This window comes from Lissotriton vulgaris, chromosome 2_1 (genome assembly GCF_964263255.1).
Source record: "Lissotriton vulgaris chromosome 2_1, aLisVul1.2, whole genome shotgun sequence".
Taxonomy (NCBI): domain Eukaryota; kingdom Metazoa; phylum Chordata; class Amphibia; order Caudata; family Salamandridae; genus Lissotriton; species Lissotriton vulgaris.
The window spans coordinates 1,984,069,997-1,984,092,590 of NC_141687.1; the positions used below are offsets into that span (position 1 = coordinate 1,984,069,997).

Sequence of the window (22,594 nt, forward strand, 5' to 3'; positions counted from 1 at the left end):
AATCTTGAAGATTTCTTTTTGTCCCTGGCTCGCCGTGGAAAGGGCCTGTAAGTAATGAGCTTTCTTGGCAGATTTTATTCCAGCATGATACTTCCGTCTCGCTGACCTATAGGTGTTACGGGCGGTGGCATCATAGTTTCTACGCCACCTCCGTTCCAAAGCTCTTACCTCTCCCAGTTCTAATTTCAAGGCCAATGAGAACCAAGGGGCACTCTTTTTGGTCTTAATGGTTCTTGAATTATTATTGCTAGTTGATCTTAACAAGGCCCCCGCTCTGGCAATCCAGTCGCAAAAGGTCTGATAATCTGCAGAGGTGTGGCTGGAAGGAGCCGGTATGCTGGGTTTTAGTTGTTCTACAACATCAGGTCTACTGGATAGTTCTTTCCATTTAGGAGTGTGTTTAACTTCGGGACTTTTAGTACTTGTTATAGAGGTGGTAATAGATGTAGGATTCAGTACAATATGAAAAGGGATGAAAAAATGATCAGTCCAAGTCTGGGGGCTGGGGGATTTAACTCTCAGGCTAGTGGAGTTAGAGCAGATACAGTCCAGTAGATGTCCCGCCAGATGAGTGGGTTCCCGATTCAAAAGAGTAAGTCCTAGCACGTCAATGATGTCCATAAAGCAACTCACTCCAGGTTCTTTAAGGGAGTCTAAATGCAGGTTTAAGTCACCCAGTACTGTGAAATGGAAGAATCTAAGTGCTAATTCGCTCAGTACATCGCCCACAGTTTCCAGGAACTTTGTTGGGGGTCCCGGAGGGCGATAGATGAGGGCGCCAGAAAAAGTAAAAGAATCATGGATGCCTAAAGAGAAGGCTAGCGCCTCTGCCCCTTTAATATCCGCCAATTCTTGAGTAGAGCACTTAAGAGAATTACGGTAGATAATAGCTAGGCCCCCTCCCCGTAATTCAGATCTATCCAAGCGTTGGATGAGAAAGTTCTGCGGGAGGGCTATGGCAAAATCGGGATTACACCAGGGTTTTAGCCACGTTTCTGTAACCAAGAGCCAGTCAAGGTTAGTCTCCATGATGAGATCATTAATGTTCTGGGCATTCTTGGAGAGGGATCGTGCGTTAATTAATCCTCCCCGTAGGACTGAGGAATATGAGGATGTTTTCAGGGTAGGCTCAGGGGTCAGCGTGAGCTGACACCGACTACAACAGACAGGGCCATGCCAATTATCAGGACGTAACACATCATGACAGGGTACATGGGGCCCTTTGCGGGACAACAAGAATTCCCTAGACATACCTAGATGTAAGTAGGCGAATGGCAATGGTCGCACAGAGTCTCCCGCCTCCCACGCCTCCTTAGCGCTGCCGGGCGCAGACGGGCTGGACTCTGGCTTGACTCCGGCGCGAGTCGGGCGCGCCCGCTGCGCGTCACCACTGCGCGAGTAGTGGGAGGATTAAGTAGAGGCTCACCTGACCGTCCGCCTGAGCACTAGAGCGCTCAGCCCGATGGCACCACAAGAGTTCCCCGGCTACCCCCAAGATGGCGGCAATACGCCACGAGCAGTAAGCACAACCACAATTCTGTCCGCTCAAAACAGCGGTGGTGAAACTATTATTGTGCGAGTGTGTGGGCAAAGTGATGCTTTAAAATCAGGGGCAGAATAACCAATATTAAAATAAAATACAATAATGCGGTAAGTTTTTTGTAAAAATGCGCTAGTAAATCCGATTGCACGCTCGCTTAAGCGCTGGAAGAATATAATGCGCCGCGAGTACAAAATACAGCCTTTCCCTTGGCGACAAGGCAGACCACGCGCTTGACCGCTTTAAGGACTCCAGGACTACTGCCAAGTCCTTGGGCCTCTCGGCCCCGCGCCAGCAAATGGGTGCCTTTCGCTCCTTTCATGGCCAAGGAAGGGGCGTCCCCACACGCACCGCCAGCCACTCGCCGCAAACTGTCGTCCAGCGCGGCGGCGGCCGTGGAAACCGCCGTGGAGGCGGTCGGGGAAACAGGCAGAGTCAGTCCACACCGGCCCCCGCGGCATCCACCTCTAAAGCCTCCTAGTCCCAGCTTTTCGGCCCATGTGACGCCAGTGGGAGGCAGGGTTCGCCATCACCACTCTCACTGGCGCACTGTCACTTCGGACAGGTGGGTGCTGCAGATTGTCCGAAGGGGCTACTCCCTCCCCTTCGAGACGACCCCTCAAGCCATGCCACCGCAACACCACCGCGTATCGAGGGATCATTTGCAGGCTCCTGCAGGAGGAAGTTTCGGCCCTCTTGGCCAAGGGGGCCATCGAGCGCGTTCCTGGGCCAGAAGTAGGACGTGGTTGCTACTCCCACTACTTCCTGGTACCCAAGAAGGGCAAAGGGGGCCTACGCCCTATCTTGGATCTGAGGAACGTCAACGGCTTCCTCAAGAAGGAGAAGTTCAAAATGCTGTCACTGGCTCAGGTCTTGGCTGCCCTAGACCCAGGAGACTGGATGGTAGTGTTGGACTTGCAGGACGCGTATTTCCACATCCCCGTCCTGCCGGCTCACCGGCGTTACCTGCGGTTCACGGTAGGCCACGAGCACTTTCAGTTTACCGTGCTCCCCTTCGGCCTTACCAGCGCCCCACGGGTGTTCACGAAGGTGATGGCGGTGGTCGCAGCTCATCTGCGCAGGTTAGGGGTGTCAGTCTTCCCCTACCTAGACGACTGGTTGTTGAAGGCGGGCTCGCCCCAAACAGTTGTCAGCCACCTCCAGACTTCGGCGGATCTCCTGCACCAGCTGGGATTTTCCATCAATATGCCAAAGTCACACCTGTGCCCCTCTCAGAAGCTCCTTTTCATCGGAGCGGTTCTCGACTCGGCGCAGTTTCGGGTTTACCCGCCCGAACAGCGGGTTCGGGATATACAGGCTCTGATTCCGATCTTCGGGCCATTATCCCGAGTTTCGGTCAGGTTGACGCTGCGGCTTCTGGGGCTAATGGCCTCCTGCATCCTTCTGGTGCATCACGCACGGTGGCGGATGCGGGCTCTGCAGTGGGACCTGAAGTTTCAGTGGGCCCAGCATCAGGGCAACCTGTCCGACCATGTCCTGATCTCGGAGGGCACTGCGAGACAGCTGCAGTGGTAGCTCACGGACCGCGATTGCGTCAACGGCAGATCCCTCTCCCTTCCCCAACCGGAGCACGTGGTTGTGACGGACGCGTCCCTCCAGGGCTGGGGAGGCCACTTGGGAGAGGCGGAGATCAGAGGACTCTGGTCTCCGGCGGAGTCCCGGCTCCATATCAATCTGTTGGAGCTGTGGGCGATTCGTCTGGCACTGAAGGCATTTCTCCCGTCTGTCCGAGGGAGTGCAGTGCAAGTGTTCACGGACAACACCACCGCCATGTGGTACTGCAACAAACAGGGCGGAGTGGGGTCGTGGACCCTTTGCCAGGAGGCTCTGCGTCTCTGGCAATGGCTGGAACATCAGGGAGTGACTCTGGTGGTTCAACACCTGGCAGGTTCTCTGAAAGCCAGGGCGGACGAACTCAGCCGTCGGTGCTCGATGGATCACGAATGGCGTCTGAACTCGGACGTGGCGCAAGGCCTCTTTCTGCGCTGGGGAGAGCCTTGGTTAGATCTATTCGCCACCGAAGAGAACGCGCAATGTCATCAGTTCTGCGCGTTGGAATTTCTAAGGCGGCACTCGCTCGGAGACGCTTTTCGTCGTGAGTGGAGCTGCGGTCTGTTGTACGCCTTTCCGCCTATACCACTTCTGCCCAGAGTGCTGAAGAAGATCAAGCACAACCGGGCACAAGTCATCCTTGTAGCTCCGGACTGGGCACGAAGGTACTGGTATCCCGAGCTACTCAGTATGTCAGTCGATCCCCCGGTTCGTCTGCCTCTTCTGGTGGACCTTCTGTCGCAGCAGCAGGGGACGGTCCTCCACCCGAACCTGTCCAGTCTCCACCTCCATGCTTGTAGATTGAGCGGCGACAGTTGAGGCCATTTGACTTCCCTCCTGAAGTTTGCAACATCATTCTGGCAGCCAGGCGTCCCTCCACAAAGTCGGTATACGCCTGCAGGTGGACCATCTTGTGGCATGGTGCACAGCAAAGGCTGTGAATCCCCTCAATGCCCCTCTCTCGGAGGTTCTCCTCTTTCTTCTCTCTCTTGCCCAGCAGGGCTCTGCTCTGGGCACTGTCAAGGGCTATCTCTCAGCCTTTCTGAGGCTGCCTGACCAACCTTCTTTGTTCAAGTGCCCTATCGTTAATCGATTCCTGAAGGGCATCACTCATACCTTTCCTCCTGTTCCCTTCGTGATGCCTCAGTGGGACTTGAACCTGGTTCTAACGTTTCTGATGTGCTCTCCCTTTGAGCCACTCCACAACTGTCCTCTTCGCCTTCTTTCTTTGAAGACTGCCTTCCTGGTAGCCATCACCTCTGCCAGGAGAGTGAGTGAGCTCCAGGCTCTGTCTTGTAAGCCTCCTTTCCTTTCAGTCCATCCGGACAAGGTTGTATTACGGACAAGGCCCTCCTTCCTTCCCAAGGTAGTCACGGCCTTCCACATTGGGCAATCCATCACGTTGCCCACCTTCTTTCCGCCTCTGCACCCCTCGAGAGAGGAGGAGAGGCTCCACCGTCTGGACCCAAAACGTGAGCTCTCATTTTATCTGAACCGCACACAACAGTTCCGGGTGGATGATCAACTCTTTGTTGGGTACGCGGGCGCTAAGAAAGGGAAAGCGGTGCACAAGCGGACCATCTCCCGGTGGATTATCTTGTGCATCCAGGCGTGTTACTCCTTGGCTAAGAAGGAACCCCCTGTTGGGCTGAGAGCTCATTCTACTCGAGCCACGGCCACTACAACTGCCTTGGGCCGAGGTGTGCCCTTGAAGGACATTTGCCAGGCTATGTGGGCCTCGCTGCACACGTTTGCAAGACACTATTGCCTGGACAGTCAAGTCCGGAGGGACGGCTACTTTGGCCGTTCTTTCCTCCAGGACTTTCTGGTGTGATTATTGGTTCGCAGACCCACCACCACGGGGATGGTATTGCTGGGGTATCTATTCTAAGGTAAGGAATCTATCACTAACGTGTCTCTTTCAGATGCACAAGTTACTACTTGTGTAACGATACATCTGTAAGAGACATTAGTTAGTGATAGATTCCTTACCGACCCACCCATCCTCCCCGTTCTGCGAACCGATATCTAGGGTTAAGGTCATCCCCTTTCAGGGCCCTAGTTTCTTGGCACCAGTATTGGTTTTTGTCATGGCTCTGCGCTTCTGGCGCGGAAAAGCTGTGGCTAAGAACTGACGTCAGCATGCGGAGGCGGCGTTTAAGTACTCCGACGACATCATCACGGCGCCCACGACGGACGCGGAGCCGCAGACGACGCCTACCGACGCGCAAGGGTACTGCTACGCAAAAGTTTCCGGATCCAGTCTGATGCCTGGGATATTCTAAGGTAAGGAATCTATCACTAACTAATGTCTCTTACAGATATATCGTTACACAAGTAGTAACTTGTGCTTTTGGTGTGATCTTTGTTCGCAGACCCACCACCAGGGTTGGTATTGCTGAGGTATCTATTCTAAGTTAAGGCATCTATCACTAACATGTCCCTTTCAGATGCACAAGTTACTTACTTGTGTAACGATATATCTATAAGAGACATTAGTTAGTAATAGATTGCCTACCGCCCCATCCATCCTCTCCGTTCTGCGAACTGATTTCATCCCTTTCAGGGCCCTAGTTTTAATGCACCAGTGGTCAGTATCTTGCAATGCTCTGCATTACTGGCGCGGAAAGTGGTGTTCAGAACTGACATTAAGGTTCGTAGGCACGTCTAAGTAGCTCTAGCAACGTCATCTCGGCGACTATGATGCCAGCGACGTACGTGCAGCCGTACCACAATGCCTACCGACGCGCAGGGGTACTGCTGACGAAAAAACTTTCCAGATCCAGTTTGACGCTTGGGTATATTCTAAGGTAAGGAATCTATCACTAACTAATGTCTCTTACTGATATATTGTTACACTAGTAAGTAACTTGTGCGATTGCCGAGTTCCGTGCATGGTCGATGGGAATGGGCAGGTTCAAGGTTGTGGAGGGCCAGCAGGAGTCGTCCCATGCTGAGGGGATGGGTCCCAGGATGAGGACTTCGGTCTTATTAGAGTTGAGTTTGAGGCAACTGTTTTTCATCCAGTTGGCAACCGCCTTCATCTCGCAGTGACTGTTGTTTCTGTCGATTGTCGGTTCGTTTTTGAGGAAGAGGATCAGTTTGGTGTTGTTGGCATAGGAGACCATGTTGAGTCCGTAGGTCCTGACGATGGCAGCGAGAGGGGCCATGTAGAAGTTGAAGAGGGTGGGGCTCAGGGAGGAGCCCTGGGGTACTCTGCAGCTGATCTCAGTGGGTTCGGAGAGGAACGAAGGAAGTCTGTGTTCGACCAGTGAGGAAGGATTGGATCCAGACAACCAGACACTTTTTGAAAGAATAGTGTGATGTTTGCTCTTCCAGGTCCCAGCTGTCTGACTGATGAAATATTCTCATTTTGGCTAGAAGATGAATGCCATTCTTTATACTTTTTACCTTTCCCGCTATCAACTAGATTTAAATAATGCTATTGTATAATTCTCATCCACCAGGGTTACCCCTTGGTGGCGTGTTTCATCATCTGGTCCATTCCATTCCTCTGTGGAATGGGGCGTGCTGCCACCAATGTGTTATGTGGGAGCACTTATTGGTGTATATTAAATGATGTAAACATGATTAATAAAATAGGAGTGGGGGGACAGTTTGGGCAGATTGAAGATGAGTACGGCCGCTGAGTTCCACATAGTCTGTAGTCTCTTCATGAGTTCGATGGTGGTTCCTGCTTACAGTGCATTGCCGTAGTCCAGCCGGTTGGTGACTAGGGCTTGGGTGACAGTTTTCCTCGTGTCAGTGGGGAGCCATTTGAAGATTTTTCGCAGCATGCATAAGGTGTATAAGTAGGCAGAGGAGAATGCGTTGAGCTGTAGCTTCATTGTGAGCTTGCTGTCCAGAATGATGCTGATGTCCCGGGTGTCGATTTACAAAAGGGGGGTGGTGATGAACAGAGTGTCTGAATTGAGCAGACCACTCTTACCCAGTCCAAAGATCAGGGCTTGATCCATCACCGTTATTTATCTCACTGCCCCATCCCAGCTCAGAACCTGGCTATATGCAAATCAGTCTGTCCCTGGCCCAGTGCATCATGGGAACAGGGCAGACTAAACTACCAAGCCAATTCTTTACCAGAAAGGAGACAAGCTACCGGGGACCGGTTTCTGGCATTTCAGCCGTCTTCGGCCCGGCTTGCTTGAATCCTGATGGAGCAGTGAGAAAGGGACTCATGTCTGAGTATACCCTGCCACACCTATAGTGGCCAAAATCGATTTACAAAAGGGGGTGGTGATGAACAGAGTGTCTGAATTGAGCAGACCACTCTTACCCAGTCCAAAGATCAGGGCTTGATCCATCACCGTTATTTATCTCACTGCCCCATCCCAGCTCAGAACCTGGCTATATGCAAATCAGTCTGTCCCTGGCCCAGTGCATCATGGGAACAGGGCAGACTAAACTACCAAGCCAATTCTTTACCAGAAAGGAGACAAGCTACCGGGGACCGGTTTCTGGCATTTCAGCCGTCTTCGGCCCGGCTTGCTTGAATCCTGATGGAGCAGTGAGAAAGGGACTCATGTCTGAGTATACCCTGCCACACCTATAGTGGCCAAAATCGATTTACAAAAGGGGGTGGTGATGAACAGAGTGTCTGAATTGAGCAGACCACTCTTACCCAGTCCAAAGATCAGGGCTTGATCCATCACCGTTATTTATCTCACTGCCCCATCGCAGCTCAGAACCTGGCTATATGCAAATCAGTCTGTCCCTGGCCCAGTGCATCATGGGAACAGGGCAGACTAAACTACCAAGCCAATTCTTTACCAGAAAGGAGACAAGCTACCGGGGACCGGTTTCTGGCATTTCAGCCGTCTTCGGCCCGGCTTGCTTGAATCCTGATGGAGCAGTGAGAAAGGGACTCATGTCTGAGTATACCCTGCCACACCTATAGTGGCCAAAATCGATTTACAAAAGGGGGTGGTGATGAACAGAGTGTCTGAATTGAGCAGACCACTCTTACCCAGTCCAAAGATCAGGGCTTGATCCATCACCGTTATTTATCTCACTGCCCCATCCCAGCTCAGAACCTGGCTATATGCAAATCAGTCTGTCCCTGGCCCAGTGCATCATGGGAACAGGGCAGACTAAACTACCAAGCCAATTCTTTACCAGAAAGGAGACAAGCTACCGGGGACCGGTTTCTGGCATTTCAGCCGTCTTCGGCCCGGCTTGCTTGAATCCTGATGGAGCAGTGAGAAAGGGACTCATGTCTGAGTATACCCTGCCACACCTATAGTGGCCAAAATCGATTTACAAAAGGGGGTGGTGATGAACAGAGTGTCTGAATTGAGCAGACCACTCTTACCCAGTCCAAAGATCAGGGCTTGATCCATCACCGTTATTTATCTCACTGCCCCATCCCAGCTCAGAACCTGGCTATATGCAAATCAGTCTGTCCCTGGCCCAGTGCATCATGGGAACAGGGCAGACTAAACTACCAAGCCAATTCTTTACCAGAAAGGAGACAAGCTACCGGGTGTGGTCTGTCGATGTGGGTCCGAGTTCGACGGGCCACCAGGTGTTGCTCCAAAGGGAGATTTTGATCAGTACTTCGGTCTTGTCAGTGTTGAGCTTCAGACAGTTGGTCTTCATCGACGTTCTTTATGCAGTTACGCAAGTTGGTCTTTGTGTTGGTGGGGTCCGCAGTGTCCGAGCGGATGAGTTGGATGTCATCGGCGTAGAATATGATTTTGAGGTCTGTCAGCTAGAGGTGTCGGGAAGGTGTTAAAGAGGCTGGTGCTGAGGGACAAACTTTGAGTGATGCCGCAGATGGCATTCTTGGGTTCTGAGGCGAAGGGAGGTAGGTGGATTCTTTGAGTTCTTCCTGTGATGAACAATGCGATCCATCTGAGGGTATCTTCCTGGATCCCGATGTGGTGCAGTCTGTTGATGAGTGTACAATGGGATAGGTGTTGAAAGCATTGGACTGATGAGGAGGATCAGGGCCGCCGATTCTCCTCTGTCGAGAAGGGAGTGAATGTCATCAGTGGCGATGATCAGGGTGGTTTTAGTGCTGTGGTTGGCATGTAAACCAGATTGGAAGGCATCAAGCAGATTGTTTCTCTCCAGGTATTCTGTCAGCTACTAGTTGATGGCCTTCTCGAGGACTTTGGCGGGAAAAGAAGCAGCAAGATGGGGCGATGGTTCTGGAGTTCGCTGCGGTCGGCAGAGGTTTTCTTGAGGAATGGTCTGATTTCTGTGTGTTTCCATGCGACCAGAAAGGTGGCTGTGGCGATCGATGCGTTTAGGATGGTGGTGGGTTGGTGGCTGATATCCTTGCCTCCGATGTTGAAGAGATGATGGGGTTAGGGGTCCATAGGTGCTCCAGAGTGGATGAACTTCATGGTGGTTGTGGTGAGCTGTTCCCAAGTAGTGATCGGGATAGGCTTTTGTTGGAGCAAGGAGGATGTGAGGGCCAGTGGTTTGGGGCTCAAAGTAAGTTATTCATAGGGACCCTGGTGAGGAGCGGTACCAAAACTCCCACCTTGTGGAGCCCCTAATATTTTAGCAAAGTTAGGTTCGAGGCATATGAGCTGCAGATCGTACACTTAGCAATAGATCGCCACCTGGTGTTGGGCTCGGATGATTGCAGGTTGTTGTCTTCTTGGAAGAAGTCTTTGTAGTCACGAGATAGGTGACTCCTCCCTTGGACAATACTGCACATGGTCATCGACTCCATCCTCAGATTGTTTTTTTCCGCCATTGAGTTTGGGTTCGGATGAAAGTTTTCCGCTCCGGCTAGAAAAGACTTTTTCAGCAACTTCAAAGTGTGAAAATTTATATAAATATTTATATAAATATTTTCGACATCAAATAGACTTTTCGACATCAACCAGCTACATTCCGGTGCGTCGACGCGGCCGTTGGGCCTATCGGCGCCGTACGGCCTACGCCTCATGGACAGAACTCCATTCAAGAGATGCCCGGTATGTCGAGCAAAATTCCCTCATAGCGACCATCACGAGGTCTGCAACCTCTGTCTATCGCCGGAACAAGATGAGTCGACCTGCACAGCCTGCACCTCCTTCCCATCGAAGAAGACCATTCGGGATCGGAGGGCCCGTCGACACGAGATGAGGAGAACAGCGCCAGCACGGGAGGCCATCTTTGAGGAGGAGATCGTCGGAGAGGACGTCTCCGGGGACGAGGATCCACTCGAAGATATCTCCGAGGACGAGGCTCCACTCGTCGCCGAGGAAGACTCTCCTGATCTCCAGATCATATCGGGGGCAGAGGACTCAGACGACTCGATTCCATCTCGGCAGCCCATGAGTACTCTTGCCCCTGCACAACATACACTACGCAAGCCAAAGGCAGCGGTCGGCACTCCGCCCATGGGGCCCAGTCGAGACCGAAATCTACCCTCAGACGCCCCCGCCTTCGGGCTCGGCTTCGAGGAAAAAGAATACGCCTTCCGGTGCCTCGGCACCGAAGAAACCCCATGTGCCAATTCCACCTCCTCCATTGGCACCGAAACATCCTTCGACACGAAGGACTCTTCGACACCGAAGCCAAGACGCCCTTCGGTGCCCAAAGACAAAGATCCTTTGGCACCCAAACCAAAAGACACATCGGTGCCGAAGCCAAAAACTGTTCCGGATCCGAAAGCTTCGACTCCGAAACCTTCTGGTTCCAAAAATAAAGATGGAAAGCCAGAGTCCGGCGCCGCAGGGCCAACGAGACTTGTCTCCACGCCGAAATCCCCAACATCGGTACCACAGACTCCAAGGCCTGATACAGAGACACCTAAACCCTTTAACAAGCCTACCAAGCCGAAACCACCTTCGGCACCGAAAAATTTGAAACAGGACTCGATAACTCCTCCTAAAGCAAAAAACAATAAACAACCCCTATTGGCACCAAAAAAAATCGACACGGAAGAAGATTGTAGAGGAGGAAGAACTGTTTAGACCAGATCCTAAACAGAGAAAGGTCTATATCAATCTAAAAACTGGACATGTGGAAGCAATTCCTTACAAGAAGAGACCAGCAGACACGCCACTTCTACCTGGGGTTCCTGACAAAAAGAAGGATTGTGCAACTTCTCCAATGCACCCTTCCTCTCCTTCACCTTCTTCCTCTCCTATCCCTCCTTATATTGAACCTATAGCTTCTCCTGTTCAATCTCCTGCATCATTACACCACATTAACGAGGAGTATGATCTAGGTGGGGGGAATGACGTACCAGAGCCACATACATACCCTTTAGATGAAGATGTCAATCCAGAATATCCTAGGGATGACGACATATATGGTTTTCCACCACACAATGTGCCAGACATTCCTGATCCTCAGTACTACCCAACAAAACCTTCCCCTCCAGAACATAGTATTGGGTTTAATCATCTATTAAATAGAGCTGCCCTTTACCATGGGGTTCCAATGCACTCTGATGCCATTGATGAGGATTTTTTACTGGACACATTTGAGCAGTCACAAAGGTCTACGCAAATACTACCCATGATCAAAGGAGTCATTAAACATGCTCCAGACATATTTAAAGATCCGATACGATGTAGGGTGTTAAATCCAAGAATAGAAAAAAAGTATAGACCAGCACCATCTGATCCAGTCTATATTAAGGGACATCTGCCACTAGACTCTTTGGTAGTGTCTAATGCACGTAAAAGAGCCAATTCCCAGACCTCTGGTGACACCCCCCCGCCTGACAAAGAAACGAAGGTTATTGATGCGTCAGGGAAACGGATTGCTGCGCAGGCAACAAACATATGGCGCATAGCAAACACACAAGCCTTACTCTCACGCTGTGATAGGGCTCACTACGACCAATTAGAAAAACTAATGGAGCACCTCCCAGATCAATACAAAGATCAGGCAGCAGAGCTCTTACAAGAAGGCAAAATAATATCCAATGCCTCAATTAAATGTGCACTAGATGTAGCTGACACAGCATCCAGAGCAGTCAATACTAGTGTTATACTCAGACGTCATGCGTGGTTACGCATTTTAGGTTTTAAACCAGAGGTACAGACTACCATCTTGAACCAGCCCTTCAATCAGAACCAGTTGTTCGGGCCGGAAGTAGACCACACATTAGAAAAGATGAAGAAAGACACGGACACAGCTAAGTCTATGGGTGCATTACAATCCACACAGATTAGAAGTTATTTTCGCCGCTCCTTTATAGAGGAGGCTCCAAGCAGACCGGCACAGATACAACATCATCTTTTAAGACCCACACACAGACCTCCTCTAACAAAGGCTACTTTAGAGGAGGATACAGAGGCAACAATAATAAGGGAAGAGGTAGAGGTAATAACAACAACCGCTCCTCTTCCACTCCCAAACAGTGACTTCCCTCTGCCTCCCCTACAGCATTCCACTCCTGTGGGGGGCAGATTATCACAGTTCCTACCTGTCTGGAATTCCATCACAACAGACAGATGGGTAAGACAAATTATCCAACATGGCTACTGTCTAGAACTCGCAGCAACCCCCCCAAACATACTACCCAGGCAGCGTCCAATGTCCACAGAACATATAACTCTGCTTCAGCAGGAGGTTATAGCACTTCTACAAAAGGATGCTATTCAAGTAGTTCCTTTAGAGGAACGGGGAACAGGAGTTAACTCCCTGTACTTCCTAATTCCCAAGAAGGACGGGACACAAAGACCAATTCTCGACCTCAGGCCCCTCAACCATTACATACAATCAGATCATTTTCACATGATCACTTCACAACAAGTACTCCCACTACTACAACAGGGAGACTTTCTTTTAACACTAGACCTAAAGGACGCCTATTTTCATGTTCCTATACATCTTGCGCACAGGAAGTATCTAAGGTTTGTCATACAAGGACAGCACTATCAGTTCAAAGTCCTTTCATTCGGGGTCACAACAGCACCACAAGTGTTTACAAAGTGCTTAGCAGTAGTAGCAGCACATCTCAGAAGACAACAGATACATGTCTCCCCTTACCTCGACGATTGGCTCATAAAAGCAAAATCGTTCAACCAGTGTGTCCAACACACAAAACAAACAATTCAGACATTGCACACCTTAGGGTTTACAATAAACTACACCAAGTCGCACCTAGAGCCTTTGCACGTTCATCAGTATCTGGGAGCTACCATAGACACATCTACAGCTCTAGCGTATCCCAGTCAAGCCAGGATACAGAGCATTCAGACCTTAGTCTCCCTTTTTCAACACCAGCAGTCTCTCCAAGCCAGAGTGTTCATGAGACAGATAGGCATGATGGCGTCTTGCATCTTCATAGTTCCTCACGCAAGACTGCAAATGCGCCCATTTCAAGAATGTCTAGCACAGCAGTGGAATCAGGCTCAAGGTCAGCTCACAGACCTGGTGTTGGTAGACAGCCGTACATATCGCTCTCTGCAATGGTGGAACACCAAAAACTTGACAAAGGGACGGCCGTTCCTAGAACCTGTTCCACAGATAGTGCTCACGACAGATACATCCCTCACAGGATGGGGAGCCCATCTCTTGCATTATACCACACAAGGCCAATGGAACAAGCAACAAAGACAGTTCCATATCAACCATCTAGAGCTGCTAGCAATTTTCCGGGCACTCAAAACGTTTCAGGTACAAGTACGAAACAAAGCTGTCTTAATCCGGACGAACAACATGACAGCCATGTATTATATACAAAAACAGGGGGGGAAACACTCTCTGCAACTGTCCCAACTTGCACAGAACATTTGGAGATGGGCCATTCCTCAAAACATACACCTGAAGTAGAACACCTTCCAGGAATTCACAATCAGATAGCAGATCTGTTGAGTCTTCAGTCACAACAGATTCACGAATGGGAGATACACCCACAAGTTCTTCAACCATTCTTCCAAATGTGGGGGCATCCACAGATAGATCTGTTTGCCACCCACGAAAATGCAAAATGCCCAACCTTCGCCGCCAGGTTTCCACACCAACGGTCAGAGGGGAATGCAATATGGATGAACTGGTCAGGCAGATTTGCGTATGCTTTTCCGCCTCTCCCACTCATTCCACTAGTAGTACGCAAGCTCAGACAACAGTCTCTCAAACTAATACTAGTGGCTCCCACATGGGCACGTCAGCCGTGGTGCACCACACTACTAGATCTGTCACTGGTTCCACATCAAAAATTACGGCTCACGCCATCCCTGTTAACACAGAACCATGGAGAAATAAGACACCCAGAACCAAGCCAACTGTATTTGGCGATCTGGCTCCTGAAGTCTTAGAGTTTGGTTACTTAACCCTACCACCAGACTGTATGAACATAATTAAAGAAGCTAGGATACCCACTACCAGAGCATGTTATGCCACTAACTGGAAAAGATTTGCAATATATTGTAACAATAATCACATTGATCCACTGGATGTTTCCATCCAAAATATTATTTGCTACCTTCTACACCTACAAAGGTCCAATTTGGCTTATTCTTCCATACGCCTGCACCTGGCAGCAATTGCAGCCTATTTACAGAATAGGCAGCATCTATCTCTCTTTAGAGTATCTGCAATCAAAGCATTTATGGAAGGATTAAAACGAATAATCCCACCTAGGTTACCGCCTGCTCCAGTATGGAACCTAAACGTGGTCCTTATGAGACTAATGGGACCCCCTTTTGAGCCTTTACACAAGTGTGAATTGCAATTCCTAACATGGAAAACTGCTTTCCTTGTTCCCATCACCTCTCTCAGAAGAGTTAGTGAAATACAAGCATTCACAATAGAAGAACCATTTTTTCAGATACATCCTAACAAAGTGGTTCTTAGGCCCAATCCTTAATTCCTACCAAAAGTTATTACTCCTTTTCACATTAACCAATCAGTAGAGCTACCAGTGTTTTTTCAAAAACCGGACTCTGTTGCAGAAAGGGCTTTACACACCTTAGATGTTAGAAGAGCTCTGTTATACTACACAGACAGGACTAAATCCTTCAGAAAGACAAAACAACTATTTGTATCTTTCTCTCCCCCACACAAGGGCAATCCCATCTCTAAAGGAGGAATTGCCAGATGGATTGTAAAGTGTATACAAATATGCTATCAAAAAGCTAAAGGTACACTAACGGTTCCTCCTAGAGCGCACTCCACTTGCAAACTAGGAGCCTCTGTGGCTTTCTTAGGAAATATACCACTAGAGGACATATTCAAGGCAGCAACATGGTCTACAATACACACCTTCACTAAACACTATTGTGTTGATGTGCAAGCCAAGCAACAAGCTGCAGTAGGCCAAGCTGTCCTTAACACTATTTCAGTATGCTGCAACGGATACAAGCGACCACCGCTAGGGGAGACACTGCTGCACAATCGATGCTACGTGTACGATCTGCAGGTCATATGCCTCGAACTGAAAATGCTACTTACCAGTATGCATCTGTTCTTGGCATGTAGAGCTGCAGAATCCTACACGCCCTCCCGCCTCCCCTGGACTTGTATCCGTTCCAGTACTCATCTTACTTAGATGCACACGCATGGACATCCTTTCTCTTTACTTATACTAACTCCATCATTTCCCATCATCGCGAAAAACAATCTGAGGATGGAGTCGATGACCATGCGCAGTATTGTCCAAGAGAGGAGTCACCTATCTTGTGACTACAAAGACTTCTTCCAAGAAGACAACAACCTGCAATCATCCGAGCCCAACACCAGGTGGCGATCTATTGGTGAGTGTACGACTCTGCAGCTCTACATGCCAAGAACAGATACATACTGGTAAGTAGTATTTTCCTTTACTTTTGTCTAAATCACCCAAGTCTACATAATTACATAAAGGTAGGCCATGAAATAATAAGATTATAAAAAATAGTAGTGGCTTAAAAAAATAGCAGTCAAAAACTCACAAGTGCTACACCAACGTTTTTGGCTTTGAAAAAGACGAGGAATGATTTAACTTCATCCGTGAAGCAGTCTAAAACATGTAAAAAAAAATGTCACAGTGGCCAAGCTCTCTAGAGACCAACACACATAGTGTACTCTGAAGAAAGGTGGATTACCTCGATCTGAAACATCTTTGTAGAATGGTTTTGAAATACTTTAGATGTCAAAACATTTTTTGATGTTGACAAATTTGATATCTTTTGAAGCACCTTCTTGTGTCATTCCCTGCAAATCCAGTAACAAACGTACAAGAAGTGGCTATGATTCAGCTGATTATCTACTCCCTATGCAAGTTCAAGAGATGCAAGATGCTTTAAAATGAAGTGCAATTCTAAACCATGATCCTTTCCGAGATCTGGATCAGTATCAGATGGGGGATGGTTAAGAAGAAGATTATTGAGAGGGAACATAAAAAAACTATGATGAACTCTTTCCAAACATTATGACTCCTACCCTGTGCACCCAGCCTTGCTCGGTATGAGAGCCTACTATTACCCTGTATTGTAATACACAGTGCATAAATGTGGGGCTAATAGGGTTATAAAATGGGTGACCTGTATTACCTTCTGTGAAGTGCAGAAATGTTCAAAAGCCCAGCTGTCTAATACATTCACACCCAGGTTGGTGGTTAACGTTCACTCAAGATCTATCTCGGGTGTGGTCATGAGTTGTACCAAATTACCTAATTTTTGCTATTCATATGAAAAATCTATGAAATATGCCCCCTAGAGAAAGTAGGAGTTTAGTAGCAGTAGGGAAATATGAGTCCACAGCAGCGCATATTGGCAATTCTTCAGCCATAGAAGTGCCTATCAACTGCTGAAGGACATTAAAGTCTTTGTGCAGTATTTATTGAAAGAGCGCTAGAAATAGTCCACAGCTCAAGAATCAAAATAAAAATGGCTTGACGGTCTTCTTAGAAGCACAGCACAGCCAAGCAAAAACTCACATGCTTAGCCAATTGTGACTCCACTTTTTTACCCATCAGCCTTAAATTACCAGAGTATTTTGTTAACATGTCCTTCGACAAGGCCGCCATTTTGTACTAATTCGTGAGAATACTCTAGAATGCAACAAAACGGTCACTGACATGGCATAAAGTTGCAAGACTTTCATAAACATAAACTTTTTAGGGTAAAGGCGCCCATCCAATATTAGTCGTAGAGCAACAGCTAAATGCCCATCAGTTTTATCAGCAGAAGGTATAAAGTGGGTGTGGCCATAGCTTGCAACAGCAGCCACAAGTTTAACATCTTTCCTTTCTGAAGAGATCGGTGCCAAAGATGCTCCAGCCCCACAGCAAGTAAGACCACTTTCACTCCCTTACACCTTACTACTCGAGTAGAGATGTGTCTGAGGTTATTATTTCACCAACTGTAATTCATAGCCTCATATTATATCCCTCTTCTTCTGAAATCAGAGGAAAAACCTCTGTATATGGAACTACGGGTGAGATCCTATTTACAAGCAAAGAGAGGGAGGGCCCTAGATGTATTGTCATTCCAAAGAAATATATCTGGTTGAGACCAGTTCAGGACGTGTGCCCATTATATGAACAACACAGCTAATCTTGACTACTCTTGTATATATTATCCAATCACTAAAAGGTGCCTTTTAAGGAAAATTGATTTAGGTGCACACTTTGACATCCCAAAGCGCAACTAGTATAGCTTTGCAGCAAACATCTTCTATTGTTTCTCTTAAATTAAACTAAACATTGCACATAGTACACATAACGTTTATCATTAGTAGCAGCATATCTAACGGGGTTTTCTATATGTGTGTTTATTGATACCTGGATAACTGGTGGCAAACAATTCTTTTAGCAGTGTTAAAGCAACACAAACGAACTGTTGTACCTGCTTAGTTCACAGTAAGTCTTCACAGTTGCTCTGTGACATTGTCTTAACAGAAAAAAGCGTCTGGTGATGGATATGGACACTGTGAAATCACAATTCCCTTTAGAAGACTCAATTACATTTAGAAATGTCATGAAGTTGTTTGGAATGACTGTTTCCTTCATTCGTTTTATACCTCTTGCCAATGGGCATGGAATGGCAGTTGTGTCCTGGAATATATAGTGAGCATGTCACAGGCCGGGCTGCAGTGGGGAAAACCACACAATTGGGCATAAGAAAGCACTACCAAACTCAGTCCTTACAATGGCATTTACATCAGACACCTCACAAACAGGCTGAGGCTTAACGGGGTCTTGGACATTGAGAGAAGATTGAACTCAGGTCGAGTTTCTTCAGTACGTCAGTATTATTGAGCTCTGAACAACTGGTCTAACACTCAAGGCTTTCAAACCCCACTCATTTATGGGAGAGGTGGTGCAGAACTTCACAGAAAACAACGCTTCAATGTTTTTTACTTAATAAACTGCGAGTTTTAATGTCAGAATCCCTTTCAAAACAGTGTCAGACCCTTTGAACCTAGACAATCAGATTCAATGGCACTTGAAATCACATCATTTGGCAGTAGCAGACAACCTTATTGGTCATGTATTGGGGACTCAATAAAACTACTGAAAGGAATTGGAAATAAATCATGAAGTGTTTAAAGACATTTCCGTACTATGGGCATTCTTGCTTTCATTTCGTTGCTACAGACACAAGCTAGGAATTTCAGGATTACACACCAAGTGTCCTTAGCTAAGGTTACTGGGCAATGCACTGTTGATCAGTTGGTGTGTGAGCTTTTTTATGCGCTTTCTCGCCAAATCCTCTGATATCACAGGTAAGTACCAAGTGCAGATTATCTAGCAACTTTGTTTTTCATATCTCCCATGTGGGCATGGCAGCTGTGGATCTCGCACCTGATAAAAATGGTGAAGCATTTCACGAGAAACTTCTGACTGTACTATTGCTACTCTTGTGCACCGGGACCAAGTCAAGCAGTCTACCCATGTCATTCAATTAGCTTCTAAAGTGTACAGTTAAGGTGTTTAGGCCTTCAAAAAGTATGTGGGGCCTCAGTTAATAAGCATTAAAAACAATATAAAGCAAATATAAATTACAGTTTTCTGCAGGTAGGATAGAAGAACAGGTCACTAAAATTAGTTAATTTCCTCACTATGAGGCTGTTTGCGACCAATATGTATTTGATGAATCCAGTAATTCATCAAATACATATTGGTCGCAAACAGCCTCATAGTGAGGAAATGAACTCATTTTAGTGACCTGTTATTCTATCCTGTCTGCAGAAATCTGTAATTTATATTTACTTTATATTGTTTTTAATGATTATTATTAACTGAGGCCCCACATACTTTTTCATACGATCAAATAGACGCTCTTTGTCTCACAAATTATGCTGGACTCTCTGAATTATATGTGGCACTCCATGCTTCTTAACTGAGAGAAAGGGCATTTTTATCACTGCCAACTTAATAGAAGAGTTCACACTGGGTGTCACTGCCTTACATTATGCACTTTAGATACTTGAAGCACTTCATATGCTTTCTAATTGATGCATAAGTTTTACACCATACATTTTTTATGATCAAGTTATTGGACAGAACCTTAAAATGTTATATTTGCTAGTAAAGGTCTTTCTTTATATTGTTGCGCTGGTAGCATTAATGTATTTGGTTTTAATTAGCTGAAATACATTCACTTACTTACAATTGATCTTTAAATGAATACGCATTATCAAAATATTTTTATCAATCAATTTTTTTTACGTGGTTATGTCCTCTGTTTTTTTCTGGATAGCTAGCATTTTGGACCTTCTGGCTGTGAAAAACTGCTTAACAGGCTTTCGCTGCTTGTGTTTTTCTTTTTAAACCTGTTAACGATTTTGTCATCTCAGATGTCATTTTTGACTTCTCGGGCCATAGTCCTACATTAAAGTTGGGTCATAAAATAAACTTATGGAAGGCTGAGATTTTTTGGCTTTTACAATAATATTTGTGTGTATGTGTACACAGCTATGTTACCATTGACTACAAAGGGTTCCCAGCCTACCGACTGGAAATAATTAATCGCAGGAAAAGTGTAGGAGCAGGTAAGTAACCTTTCATCATCTTTCTCCGTGATGAGATCTTTCTGAGAAATTAGATCCCTTTGTGTTGCTCTGTCTTGTAAAACCAATCAGACTTTTTGCCCATGAGGATTTACATGGTGATGCGGGTGCAGCACGGCAGATTAGACAGTTTTGTTGCCAAGCAAATCTTCAGCATCAAGTGGATATTTGACATTGAGCCTTCAAATTTGTGTGATGAAAATTGGTGGAGATCCTTGAAATTGAACACTCAAATATTCATCAGGAGTTTGTTTTTGCCAAGCAAATCCTCAGCATCAAGTGGATATTTGACATTGAGCCTTCAAATTTGTGTGATGAAAATAGGTGGAGATCCTTGAAATTGAACACTCAAATATTCATCAGGAGTTTGTTTTTCTGAGTTCTGTCTCTGTGCTGGGTGGAACCATCCTTCCCCTGTATGCTGTAGCACAAGGAAGTCGAGAAACCTGAGCCAACTTCTTAGGTAGAATATATCTTGACCTCTCTAACATAGTTTGATCTTTCTTGTCTTCCAGGGTGCTCCTGAACAATTTCTTATCAAAATGGTACTCTGGAAGGAAACCCACTCACAGTGTGTGATGGCCTTTATTTGAGTTTTTCCTTTGACAGGACAGTTATTTCTCAAAATATGAAGGCGAGGAAAGGAGCAGAAAAAATAATTTGAATCAGATCTTATCAGTCAGATAAAGATGGAAACATTGAGATAATAAATCCTGAAGTAAAAACGAACACAATAAATGTGCATTAAAATGTCTTGTCGGAAAAGGTTAATAAGAGCACACTGCTTAAAAATCCTGGTAACATGCACTGGCATAATCAACTAACAGTGACGTGCACTGTGGTGCAATGCAATTGTTGACTTCTTTTACGAAAGAGAATTCGTTTTCACTGCTTTTAATTTTCTCTCAGTGTAGCACTATTGTCTTAGAAGGTTAGGCCATCCCTTTTTCTGACTGTAATTGATTGACTTAATTAAAAAAAAAACATTGTTAATGTTGCTATCTAGTAGGTATTAAAAAACGTTTTGCGTCTCTAAAATTGCTTTAACATCCCACACATGATCACTGTTACATTGTCAGTGAAGATCTCTTCATGGACAGCATGGTTTTCTCACCTTATTGGAATGTCAGTATATCCATCCAAGAAATGGTCTACTAGCTCCAATCCATTTCCTGGGTAATGGTGTTCACGAAATTACTTGGAATGTGCACAGTTTAGAAATGTGGCTCAGAAAGTCTGAATTAGAATAAATATGCCCTTCAAAATAATATGTGCACATCCTCAAGAATGCAAAGAGGTGTAATACATGGAGCATGCTAGGCAGATAAGTGGAAGAGGTTTATGACATGGATGTTTGGGTATAATACTCCCAAAAATCTTATCATACCCTCTTATCGCTGCATGAGAGAAACTCCAAACTCTTTCCATGTGGGCTTTTTGAAAATGTGTAATGTCTTTAAAGTGAGCAGTTTCTTTTCTTTATATTGAACTATTTCTGTTTCTTCTTTTATGTAGAATGAAGATAAGAAAACAGACCCTGGCAGCCTGGAAGACCTGTCTAGAGTGAAGGGAGTAGATGAGGTGGACAGAGTCTTGTTGATGTCACCTCTTCCCAGTGAACCAATCAGCATCCAGCGGAAATCACCACTAACCCGTGCTAGAAAAACTGGGTCCATGGAGGTATATCCGCATCAGTAATTACCCCTTTTATTATTCAGTTACACATTCCTATTGGAATGTTTGAGGCGTATCTACACCTTGGCCTACATTTAAAATTAGAACCCACTCAAGGATGACTTGCCCATCTGAAATGTGGACTGACATGTCATAATCTGGTCTCAGTGTTGATTGAATTGACTCCCAAAGGGAATTTGCAGATGACTAGAAACCACATATTATCCAAACCAGAAACATGACTGAGATTGCCAATACTATAAATTAGATTTTCTGATTGGTACTTCAATCCAAAGATTCCTCTCTTTAAGAATATCCCCAGGCGCCGGACTGAATCCAAAAGATTTAAACAGCGTTGCTCTCATGTGCTGGTAGGTGGTGCCCTGCCCTTCACCATGACTTTGTCCTGCCCTGAAGGTGAATATTGAGCCTGTGCGTCATTGTAAGTTTCTTTCTTTCTGCCTTTCATTTGTGGATTCAGAGCACATTCCAAATTTTTTTCTTGTTCTCTGACAAGTTTTTGCTTACTTTTTTTTTATTTTTCCAGTGTGCCAGACAACTATGTCCCGTCTTAAAACTAAGGGTTTAAGCCTTGTAGGGACTGTCCCAAACAAATGTCTGTGAAAGATCCCCTAAGTTGTGCCTCTTGTATTTGACTTTGGAGAACGACTCAAAGTCCTGTGAGGAGTGTGCCCTTATGAATCCGAAACCAATCCAGGAACATGAAGTAAAGCTATACATCACTGAATACTCGAACAAGTCTCATAAGTCCTGATTGAATTCAAGGGCACTGCCCTATTCACGCTCTCGAAGTTGTTCTTATGACAGGTCCTTGCCGTGGTCCAAGTCTTCCTGTAAGTCGAAGTCAAAACGGATTTGCCCCAGTCCTTCCAC

At 46.5% G+C, this 22,594-nt stretch overlaps 1 protein-coding gene across 9 annotated transcripts in view; it reads left to right on the plus strand.

The window, feature by feature from the left end:
• PPIP5K1 (diphosphoinositol pentakisphosphate kinase 1) overlaps nucleotides 1–22,594 on the plus strand; it is a 1,319,084-nt gene that overhangs the window by 989,489 nt on the left and 307,001 nt on the right. For all 9 annotated transcript variants that reach the window (XM_086958191.1, XM_086958195.1, XM_086958197.1 and 6 more), the window contains one exon: nucleotides 21,542–21,706. In XM_086958191.1, coding sequence (XP_086814317.1) covers nucleotides 21,542–21,706 — 165 coding nt within the window. The remainder of the gene's footprint in view (nucleotides 1–21,541; nucleotides 21,707–22,594) is intronic.